Source organism: Cydia strobilella, chromosome 21, assembly GCF_947568885.1.
Source record: "Cydia strobilella chromosome 21, ilCydStro3.1, whole genome shotgun sequence".
Classification (NCBI taxonomy): Eukaryota; Metazoa; Arthropoda; class Insecta; order Lepidoptera; family Tortricidae; genus Cydia; species Cydia strobilella.
Genome location: NC_086061.1, coordinates 1,169,057 through 1,181,692, shown reverse-complemented (window position 1 = coordinate 1,181,692; position 12,636 = coordinate 1,169,057). Strand labels below are relative to the sequence as shown.

Genomic DNA, 12,636 nt, shown 5'->3' with positions numbered 1-12,636 from the left:
ATCACATCACTATCACTCCCAGATTTTTTATTGCTCCGTACAAAACTTTGTTTAAGGATTATGGGATCACCTCAGTCTTATTTTGAAATTGTGCATGATTGTTTCATCGCAACCGTAACATTGAAATTTAATATAGTCGGGTTATTGTCCGAATTATTATTTTCACTGTCCGAATTGTTAGTTTTCATTTTTTTTTAAATCAGTGTAATCATGCTATCAGTATAACTTAAACCGTGAAGTGGCAGGAACCGCCTCGCGGACAATTTACGTCAGTTGTTCGGAACTGTCAAATTTTTGTTCTAACTGACAGGCCGATATCGTCCGGCGGACAGATAGTCAGTGGGACCCTTTAAATTTGGAATATGATTAATTCAAATAAAATCGAAATTCCTTCAACTCTAAAAGACGTATGCCACTTGAAAGGTTTAGAGATTTCGTGTACGCTGTAAGAACCTAATTACACATTGATTAGTATTAATTGCGGGTTCATACACTCGTATTTGCGTTATACTTGCAATATATTATACTTATACTGCTATACTATATTATACTTGTTTTAAGTAGCATAGTATGAACTTGCACTAACTACTAAGCAATTTACGTATAAAGCAGGTCCAAAGTTTAACAGGCCTAAATGACAGCAAATCTAAATAGGTATATCACTAAATCAGGAGTATCACGACTAATCCTTTTTAAATTTTTAGGGTTCCGTACCTCAAAAGGAAAAAAACGGAACCCTTATAGGATCACTCGTGCGTCTGTCTGTCTGTCTGTCTGTCCGTCCGTCTGTCAGAGCCTATTTTCTAAAAAACTACTGTACCAATTAAGTTGAAACTTGGTACAAATACACACATGTAATGTGCTCATTGTGACAATCTCAAATATATTTTATATATAATTTTAGGACAAACAGTTTAGAAGTTATTCAAGAAAATAGGCAAAAAATTACCATTCCCCCCCCCCTTTATCTCCGAAACTACTGGGCCAAATATTTTGAAAAAAATACACAAAATAGACCTTTACCTATAGATCACCGGAAAATCTATTAGAAATGTGCAGTCAAGCGTGAGTCGGACTTAATTACTTAGTTTTTGATCCGACCCCTACGGGTTTTTAAAGACATTTCGCATAAAAAATACATTGTTTAAATTGTGTAATGTACGGAACCCTTGAAACGCGAGTCCGACTTGCACTTGGCCGGTTTATTTCATATTGGTTGCCATAACATTTTAGGTAACTTCACTCCCGTTTATATTCATTGATAAATATTAAGCTTAGCATGCACGCGCCCATGTAATCAATAAATCTATCAATCACCTGTCGTGTTTAGTTTATCGAGTTTGTCAAGCACGCCGATATATCTACGAAACAAAGTTTTATAATAAACTAGGACAGTACTTCATGTTTACATGGCTTGTGTCAAATAATAATGCTTTCCATAAATATATCAGCTGCATAACATTGATATATGATGTTCGCGGAGGGGCGCGCGCCGGGCTGGGCCGCGCTGCTGCGCGCGAGGAGCGCCACCGCCAGAAAGGCGATCTACGTCTCCTCCAACACGCTGCTGTCAGCGGTCAGAAAGTGGGACGCCAGTCCGCTGCACGAGCGCTGGAGGGCCTACCACAAGCCTGTTGAATCGGGGTCGGGGTGACCCGAGACGCAGGTCCTTATTTAAAGATTTTTGTGTATTTGTTTTTGTGTTTGTGTATGTCTTAATCTAATTTAATTTAATCATATATCGTTATGTAATTCGTTTTAAATGTTTTAAACTCATATGGAATTTCTTTTCTGGATTAAATAATTTCATTCATTCATTCAATATTAATTACATCAACAAAGTCAGAAATTAGCGTTGGCGGGAATTTTCGTGTTATTTATATCTGTTATCATCAAGTTGTTATTACTAGTAATAGGTGATTTTTTTTTATCCCAGCTGTTACAAGTGGTAGCAAATTGGTCATACTGTGAGCGACTGAGAAAATAATTCCCAGTATTCACCAATTCACTTAGGTGGATTCAGATTTCCCCAGTGGTTACCACTAGGGACAGCCTTCGTTCTTGTTCATTTAAAAAAGCAGATATAATATAATATAATATATTTAACTGTTTAAAAAAACCGGCCAAGTGCGAGTGGGCTTCGCGCACGAAGGGTTCCGTACCATTACACAAAAAACATTTCTAATATTTTTGATTTTATAGTAATAATTTTGCATATTTCTGATAGGTTTTCCTGTGATAAATAGGTAAAGAACTATGTGGCGTATTTTTTTTTTCAAAATTCTAGACCCAGTAGTTTCGGAGATAAGGGGGGGAATGGTCATTTTTAGCCTATTTTCTTGAATAACTTCTACTTTTTATCCTAAAATTATGAAAAATATTTATTTGAAGTTCTCACAACGAGCTCTTTCATTTGATATTATTATGTAAGTTATGTAACACAATATTGTTTGAAAAACTTTATTTTCTAATTTTCTCATTCACCTCCCAAAAGTGGCCCCCCAAATGTTTAAAATTCATTTGTTTACGTTACATGTCCGTCTTTGGGTCACAAGCCACCATATGTGTACCAAATTTCAACTTAATTGGTCCAGTAGTTTTGGACAAAATAGGCTGTGACAGACGGACAGACAGACAGACGCACGAGTGATCTTATAAGGGTTCCGTTTTTTCCTTTTGAGGTACGGAACCCTCAAAACGGCAAAAAATCACGTTTGTTGAATGGGAACTTAAATATTAATTTTATTTTGTTTTTAGTATTACTTGTTGTTATAGCGGCAACAGAAATACATCATCTGTGAAATTTTCAACTGTCACGCTAGCCTAGCTATCACGGTTCACGAGATACAGCCGTGTGACAGGCGGACAGACGGCAGACAGATAGACAGACGGACGGACAGCGGAATCTTAGTAATAGGGTCTCGTTTACCCTTTGGGTACCCTTTCGATAACCCTAGATTATCATTATATTCATTATTTACAATATCAGCCCGCGAGGAAAATGGTCCTATATGCAACAGTTTGCAGTGTAACACACATACGCATACGTACAAGTTAACGATATAGTGTTTAGTCCCAAAGAAATACAAGCGGCGCCCGAAAAACCATAACCCATGTTCGTAATAAACAAACACTTGAAGCCAAAATTGAAATTATGTTTGCACTTCTTTCGATATCGAACCAATCATAGTATCGTTCCGCTTACGCAAATAGGAGGGAAAGATTGTGCCCCGGTTCCCAGAAAATTGAGATGTCGTTATATCGCGCGGGCAAAAAGCCTATTGTAGCAGTGATTCGGATTCTTATTTAAATTGAAATTTAGCTATTATGTTGTTCTTTTGTAGCCTTTATTGTTTTTTTTATTGTTCCTTTGTTGCTTTTACTTTCTTTCTATTAAAACGTTTGTTGAACCTATTTTTGAAATCGGCTTTTAAAAGATGGAGGCCGACTCGATAAAATGTCATATTACTTTGTAATTATGATACGACCTTGAAACGACTCGCAATCGCAAATCGCCAATAAAGCGATCGAAATGCCACATGATATGAAATGTCGCAGGAGTCGCAGGGCATCTCGTGGCAATGGATTTTATCATACCATTATTATACATCCATATTATACTTATACATACTCAGATGTATGTATGTACGAGTAGAATGACTCACATTGGAACGGTCTGGTCTGGGGTCCGACACTTCAGGTTTCTATAGAAAACATCACGTGATCATCCGTCATAGAAATTAACGAAGTATTGGAAGCTTCGGCTGGGACATCGACCGTTCTACGTGAGTCATCCTTAAGTCTAGATAGTAAAAGTTATCCTCAAATAGTTATCTTCTTCTTCAATTAAGAGGTATCCTCTTGTCGGTGGAGTATTTTCCATTTCTCCCTCTCGTATGCTATATCCTTGACCTCTTGTTACGACACGACACCAGCTTTTTCTTTTATTTGGTCTACGTAGCTACGTCTTGGTCTGCCTCTGCCTCGCTTTCCTTTTATCTTGCCTTCTATGATGGTCTTAAAGAAGTTGTCGTGCCGTATCAAATGTCCAATCATTTTTCCCCCTCTGTTGTTGATGATTTTCTCTTTCACTCTACGTAATACCTCTACGTTCGTTATCTTCTCCGTCCGTTTTATACCTTCCATACACCATAGCAGTATTTCTAAATATTTGTACTCGTATGGGGTATAGGGGAAGAACGTAGGGCACATAGAACAACTACTATAATATTTAAAAACTGTAATAGATGTCATATATTAAAGAAAAAGTGACTAAGCCCTCCAGTGGTGAAGGCCGGATTCGAACCGGCGTCTTTAGCTATCGCGGCTAACGCCATGAATCCCTAGGCCATCCCGCCACGGCGGTGCCCGTCCGAATTTCTCGACTATATGCCATCTTAGTAAGACTAGGCGTCTTTGAAAAAAAAAAAACACAAATCAAAATATTTAATAAAATAATTTGATTTATTCCCAAGCTTGTTTACTATATTATTTGTTTGCTTTACCTCTGAATTGGAACGAATGTTCAACTATGAGTTTGCATAACATTACAGTTATTCTCCCTCTGATATTGTAGGCCCTATTTTGGTATTTCCTAGTATTTCATTAAATGTAATTTAATGCAGGCAACGTTGCACAAAATAAAATCAGCACCCATGTATCCAACAATTCAGAATGCTACCTCAGTGCATCGCTTCAGGAGGGCCAGTATTAAGTATCTCCTGTGTTGCTTAGTTGTTAGTACTTAGGGGTCGAGATACACTGGAAATGGGTTCAAGCTACGGGAATTAGGTAGGAAGCTGCAGCGCTCGCACGGTAATTACGCTCGGACGAGCGATGCTTACTAACTGTGAAATAAACAGACATATTTTTAGGGTTCCGTACCCAAAGGGTAAAAACGGGACCCTACTACTAAGACTCCTGTCACTATTCGTCTGTTTGTCTGTCTGTCACCAGGCTGTATCTCATGAACCGTGATAGCTAGACAGTTGAAATTTTCACAGTTTATGTATTTCTTTTGCGGCTATAACAACAAATACTAAAAAGTACGGAATCCTCGGTGAGCGAGGCCGACTCGCACTTGTCCGGTTTTTTTATTACCATCCTTTAAGTACTTCGCAGCAGTGAAGTCAACGATGTAATAAAGAAACATTGCACATGTGTCTGCGCATTTAAGTAACTGCTTTTAACAGGGTTAAATTATTAGTTACTAGCTTTTGCCCGCGACTTCGTCTGCGTGGACTTAGTAACCCCAGCTAGAGTAAGAATAGCGCCTGGAGAAAATCTTATAGCAATTATTCAATTTGAGCATACAAATTAGCAGACACTTCATTAATTATCTCAATTCCATCCCGCTTTTTACTTTCTTAAGGGATGATTTTCGGGATAAAAACTATCCTATGTCCTTCTCAGGGACTCAACCTATCTCTATGCCAAATTTGATCTAAATCGATTCAGCGGTTTAAGCGTGAAGAGGGAACACACAGACAGACAGACAGACAGACTTTCGCATTTATAATATTAGTATGGATTAGAAAGTATCTAATAAGTTAGTAAGTTATAAGATGGAATAAAATTTTGATAAAGAGATTATTTCGGTATTTTCTTGTTTAGTTTAACTTAAGATACTAGCGACCCGCCCCGGGATCGCACGGGTTACACCATAATAAATTATACACCTAAACCTTCCTCAAGAATCAATCTATTGATAAAAAGGTGAAAATCGCATGAAAATCCTTTCACTCGTTTTTGAGTTTATCACCAACATACAGACAGACAGACGCTGCGGGAGACTTTGTTTTATAAGGTGTAGTGTAGTGATTGTTCTAGTCGAATACGAGCATTGATCTCGCTAACTAATACCACTTGTCAAACCAGAGAATAAACATCGGATCTGACTAGGTAATCTTACAAAGTTCGGAAGTTTTGGGGATTGACTACAGCATAATATTACATTATGTACTTACTCGAACTCCAGACGGTGCGGGCCGTTATTATATCTATAAACTAGCTTCGCACGGGTGCAATGTATTATATATATAAACCTTCCTCTTGAATCACTCTATTAAAAAAACCGGACAAGTGCGAGTCGGACTCGCGCACGAAGGGTTCCGTACCATTACGCAAAAAACGGCAAAAAAAATCACGTTTATTTTATATTTTATTCTGTTTTTAGTATGTGTTGTTATAGCGGCAACAGAAATACATCATCTGTGAAAATTTCAACTGTCTAGCTATCACGGTTCATGAGATACAGCCTGGTGACAGACGGACAGACAGACAGACATCGGAGTCTTAGTAATAGGGTCCCGTTTTTACCCTTTGGGTACGGAACCCTAAAAAAACGCACTAAAATCCGTTGCGTAGTTTTAAAGATTTAAGCATAGGTACATAGGGACAGACAGACAGTAGGAAGCGACTTTGTTTTATACTATATAGTGATGTGTTCGTGAGCCAAGTTTTATGAAACATTTTTCTGCAATGAATATATGATGCCATTCGTAGCAGAAAGTGAAAAGTAGACCAAGGCAACCTTAAAGTAGGAACGTTATACTCGTACGATATAGCACAACGTTCTCTCGGGAATTACATACGTAAAGTCGCTAAGAGCGACAGAACTTCTTACGAGTCTGAGATATTTATGTTTATCGAATCGAAGGTAACCAGTGAGTCAACACAATGTTTGAGTACGTTAGTACCTAAACCTTCAAATATTCACGCTCGAATAGAATATGTACGGTACGTTTCACGTTCAGGCTTTGATAGGCACTCAATTTGTTTGTGGTGCCTTGGTAACAAATTGAATTGTAATGTCTCTTGCCTTTAATTTTAAAGATGTTATTCAGAGTGAATAGGCTTTGAGGGGCATGTTTCGCAATTATCTTAAGGCCGTTCCGTCGGTTTGCCGCTGTCACTGTCACATTTCGCAAGAAAGAACGGGAAAGATCATGCACGCCAAGTGTCAATTTTGATCGAATTTTGTCGATTCTTATTTATTTTAAAAACGTTACCTTACAATATCGAAATTCGAAAGCTATCAAATTACTATTTAAGTTAAGATTGTTTTTTCTTTTTTGTTTAGTATCACATAATAAATAACCGAGTAAAGTTTGATTAAAAGTCCGAGTTAGAGGTTACTTTGGGAATTCATTGTATCGAGCGAAGTGTCATAATTCGTCTATCGGAAGCTATGTTATTAAAGATAATACAGCCAAGAACTACATATATTTTTTCCACGTCTACGAATATCAACGCCTCTTAGAAAAACATGATCATATATTAAGGAGCCTTCGCCTTCTGGCTCAGAGAACCGCTTTAAGTATGCAAATGTTAAATAAATTGAGTAAAAGAAATTAACTTTTTCTAAAATTATATTTTTGTCAAACTTATTAGACAATATAAGTCTTGAGTAAACGTGGCACACTAATATCGAAGAGTGATAGAGAGACATCAGATAGCGTTTCGGTATCGTAACGCAAACGATTGTTATCTTGACTAGGCCCCCAGGATTGAATCCGCTCCCTGTTGAATGAGTACGTGAGTGATGCATGTGTTGTGACCTTAGTAATTGACAATAAATACCGAATAAAATAATATGAGTATGAATAAGTATCTGTGTCTGCTAGACACTCGAAAAACATTACTATCAGCGATTCGGGTAAAAAAGACATGCGCATTGAGATCCTTTTCGGAAGTCCAGAGCTTATCGCCAACCAAGATTACACGTTGTTCACTTTGAGTTGCATCCCACGCTGGCAAGAATGGCCATCAGTCGTTGACGTCACGCTTTGATGTGGTGGCGCCTCACAGGGCGATGTGGGGCCGAATGTTGCGACAAATTGTATCCGGGCCCTTTTCCGTTGGGGCATGTTATGGAAAAATAGCGGTTTATAACTTTTATAAGCAACAAAGTAGAATTCCATGACTAGAATCACACAGGTGTTCGCGCTGGCGTTGCTTCCAAATAATGAACTGTCTTTTGCTGTACTGCTGGGCACTGTGCATATAAAATACATACAAGTTTTCCGACGACATTATCCTTTATAGATAAGCCAGTGGTAAATATCCAATAATATTATGTACGTATTTTACGAAAAGCTCATAGGTATGAGCACTACACCACTGTCTTTGGCTTGGAACTCACAAGTTTGACCAGACAGTTAACCGGAACCACAACACAAAAGTTGTATAGTAGAGACTCTTAAATACATAGAATATTGATACCTCATAGAAACTATATCAGTAAATTGTACAAGCCAACATCGGATATATATCTTATAAGTTGTACCACATTAACAATGTCGCAACTCCTTGGATATAGACCAGACACTATACTCGGGTCCATTAGTTGGTTTGCTTCCACTGAACATCCATTTGAAAGTACGGTCATCAAGGCCTGCAAAAATAAAAAAATGAAAAATGTTTTTATGGCATTTGTGGCCATTTTCCGAGGAATATGAGTATGTAATCATCCCATAAGGGATCGGCCACATCGCTGCTCAAGACGTTTATGCTCAGTTTCGAATTCCGTAATTGCATCGCATCAAACAAACGCATTCCTCGGAGCTCGTGAATTTAGGTTGATAAGTATATGGTTAATTATAATTGACTATTATAATCTGTAGCCTAAAACCCTTTGATGGATTGACACATTGATAGGTATAAGGTTTAAACGGGAAACCCAAATCAATTTCAATCCGTCTAACGCATGTCACAGGTAATTTCTCGCTAATTCAAATTGTATTATTCGTACACCAACACTGTAAATAGGGAATTTTAGAGCTTTTCAAGAATTGCCTATTAATAGTCACACACCACCTACTATTTACCTTTAGTCACCTAGCCACCATCAAAGACATATGTAACTCCGTATTATTATATAAGTAAAGTCTAAGCACAGAATATATAATAGTACTAGGTACAGAAGACTCACTCCCTAACAAAACGCGACTACTACGCGCAAGGCGGCGCAAGCGCGTGCAGGCGTCCGTTCCATAGCGGTGTGCGGCAATTACTATGGCAAAACCTCAAAATTGAGGCGGCCGCAGGTACTTGTAGCGACGCGAAGAAATCGCGGAGTGAGACACGCCTGGGGCCCGTTTATCAAAGGCAGCTACAAGCTTTTGATAAACGGGCCCCTGGTCTAAGTAAAAAACGTGCCAGGCAAAATCAAGAAAAAATGATGCTCGAATTGATGGCGCCACCTTTGGCCTATCTACTCGTGTAGATGGCGTTGGCGACACCGTTTGATATTTAACAATTTTAACACATATCAGTGAAAGTACATGAGTCAAAGCCAAATGGCGTTCTAAAAAAAAAAATTTTTTTTGATATTTTTATTTATTTTCATTTCTGGTTTTAATCCTGTGTCGAAAGATGGCAGTAAATTTACCGTGACTACAAAATTTACTATGACAATAACCATCTATAGCCTCTATTCTCTTTGCCGCCACGATACAACCAGTTACGTTCCCATTTTAATAAGACATTCTGAAATACGAGTAACATGAAAATTGGAGAGTTTTACATATAAAACTTCTACTAGCTCTATTTTGTTTGTATTACAATTTTTATCATAAAAAGTGATATATATCGTTGACTCTTAACAATGTACCGTACCGCATAATTGAGAAAATTGACGTCATAGAAAAGCCACGCGCGGCATACCCCACATTAACTGCCCCGTCTAGACTCGAGGCAGAGGCATGCTTCAGCACTCGCAACTAAGTTCCGCCACTTTGCTCTCAGCTAACTTTGTACCTTTCATGTTTGATATTAATTTGTATTGAAACAGCTTCATTTAATAGATACTATTTGTATTTAGCTTTCCTACGATAGTAACTAATAAGATTTGATCATACATATTATACAATAATTGGTTTGAAAAATGTCCTAGTATATCGTTAGGGGCACGCAACGTGAAACATAAGTCCACGAGCATGGCCTACATAGCGATCAGGAATCATGCTGTATCGTTTTGGTTTAGCCTTTAGTATCCCCAAAGTTGTAATTAGACAATACAACTTTGTAATACAATGTATATTCTGTACAATTACTTTTAATATAAGTTTATCTAAAGGGTTACCACTTGGTAAAGAAGTTGTTCGGTCATTTGCGATTAAAACTTGTTTATATGTAACATTTTTACTTATCACAATACAAATCAGCCAAGCTGTTCGTAGCTGTCTATAATAACATGTTACTAACCGTCTAAGTTAAACGCCACCTAATTTAATTTAGTTGTTAAACCTACAAGTAGGTTTTAAAAGATAATTAGACCGTAAATTCTTTGTTTCCCGTCTAATAGTGAATATTTGAACATGTCTTTAATACTGTGTTTCTTTTTTTGCAGGTTAAAGTGTGATGAGTACAGTGATCCAGTGGTAAATAATGGCTGTGAACAGCCCTGGTGGTTACCCCCCTATCTCCCCCAAACCCCACACTCCTAAAAGTCCTCGTCACTTTGTCTTCCCCCAAAAGAGTCCCTCGGTCGCGTCTAGCACCTCCTCCTCTGGTTACTACACCCCTCAGTCTGGGTGCAGTTATGACAAGCACAATCAGCCTCCCAAGTCACCGCTAGCGCACGGACATCGCAGCCCCATGAGTCCCAGACATTTCAATTTCCCCCAAAAATCTCCATCAGGACGCTCGAGCCCTTGCAATCCTAGCCTTGACCGGCAAAGCCTGCACTACTCCGCATCTCTGAAGCACGGTCGCCGCGAGAAGTCCCGATCGCCGAAACCGCCACCTGTTCATATACACACTAACCCCGGCTATGTGTCTCCCAATCGCACGAGAAAATTGTACGGCTCGACATCGACTGTCGGTTCCCCTAGGCTAGTGACGTCACCAAGCATTGTCTCCAGTCACACTGATGATTCAATGGATGCCATGCCCGGCACTCCCTCGGCGATGCTTAACGACGCTGACGACGAAGCAACAACAACGTCCTCGAGGATCTGCCGTAAATCCACATCAGATCTTACAGATATCACTGATGATACGCCTCAAACCCGATCGACCAGTATTAGTAGACCCTGTTCGCCTATGCGAAGGGGTTCCATGAAGGGCGGTCTTGCATATCTAGCCAGTAGAAGGGGCTCAAGAGAGTCGACGATGTCAAATTGTGATTCGGTGGAGGATATCGGGCCCCTAAATTTTCAAAATACGATGCGTGGAAGACAACGGCGGACTTCAAATTTCTTAGAATTGCCAGGTGAGTACGATATGCCGTAACAGCATCCCTTAACAACAAAGGTCCATAAATCAGATTTCAAACAATATTGTATTTTTTACATTTACGTGAACCCAGGTTTTTTTCCGAAAACTTGGTGAAAATCCACTCACTTAACTTCTTCTAAAAGGTGCATAACAACTTTATACAAAAACTGCAAAACTTATTTTGAAAATATTTATATCACCGCAGGTGACTCCCATTCTTAACTTAAACTCTGATTGATTGAAGTTAAGCATGATACAAGTAGTAGTTAGTAGTTACTTGTTTCTAGTAAGTTACTGAGCTCAGTACTGCGAAGCTTAGTAGTGCGAAGTTGTTTGTGCTAAATATTTAAATGGTAAACATATAAAAAAGTCGTTAAAATGCACTTATTAAAAACTAACGACACAAGCTATGTATACTAAGAATCATACTTATGATAAGATATAGGATATAATATTGTTTTTCTTTATGTTATTCTCGAACTCCCCATCGGCATACAAACCTCCATAAGGTTTTGCCTACGATGGGTCTTGTAATAATCTAACAAACTGTAATTTGTTTCCTTATTCAATTAAAAAAAAAAAGTATAAACGAACTGTACAACGTGACAATGGCACAAATCTATGTCAATGTTAACATTAGTCAATTATACTGGAATTCATAATTAGAGTTGAGCTAAAAATATTTAGTTAACTTAAATTATAATAGTCGATTATTTACAGTTTAAATATGTCAATTATTTAATTATACAGATTCCCATCGAAGGGCGCCTAATGGACATTTTAATCGAGTTTAAACCAATGTAATGTTCCTATATGTATATTCTGTTGTTTCTAGGGTTCCGTAACCTCAAAAGAAAAAAACGGAACGCACGAGTGATCCTATAAACTCGTGCGTCTGTCTGCCTGTCTGTCCGTCTATTACAGCTGATTTTCCCCAAAACTACTGAACCAATTAAGTTGAAACTTGGTACACATATCTAAATTTATGACCCAAAGACGGACATGTAACGTAAACAAATGAATTTAAGTAGGTATATTACAATGCGCTTATGAACGTCAAATAAAGCTAGCTTTTGGGGGGTAAATGAGAAAATTAAAAAATAAAGTTTTTCAAACTATATCATGTTACTTATTTTCAGAATCTCAAATATATATTTTTTGTAATTTTAAAATCAATAGTTTAGAAGTTATTAAAGAAAATAGACAACAATGATCATTCCCCCCCCCCCTTATCTATCCGATATCCGAAACTACTGGGTCTAAAGTTCTGAAAAAAATACACAAAATAGTTCTTTACCTATAGATGAGAGGAAAACCTATTAGAAATGTGCTGTCAAGCCTTAGTTGGACTTAATTACTTAGTTTTTGATCCTACCCGTAGGTCGGATTTTAAAGACATTTCACTCACGTTCCACA

General features: G+C 38.0%; 1 protein-coding gene across 1 annotated transcript in view; it reads left to right on the top strand.

Annotated features, from left to right (window-relative positions):
* Positions 1-12,636, top strand: part of LOC134751056 (uncharacterized) — a 95,099-nt gene that overhangs the window by 31,554 nt on the left and 50,909 nt on the right. Inside the window, exon 2 of the mRNA XM_063686396.1 lies at positions 10,352-11,215. Coding sequence (XP_063542466.1) covers positions 10,390-11,215 — 826 coding nt within the window. The 5' untranslated portion in view covers positions 10,352-10,389. The remainder of the gene's footprint in view (positions 1-10,351; positions 11,216-12,636) is intronic.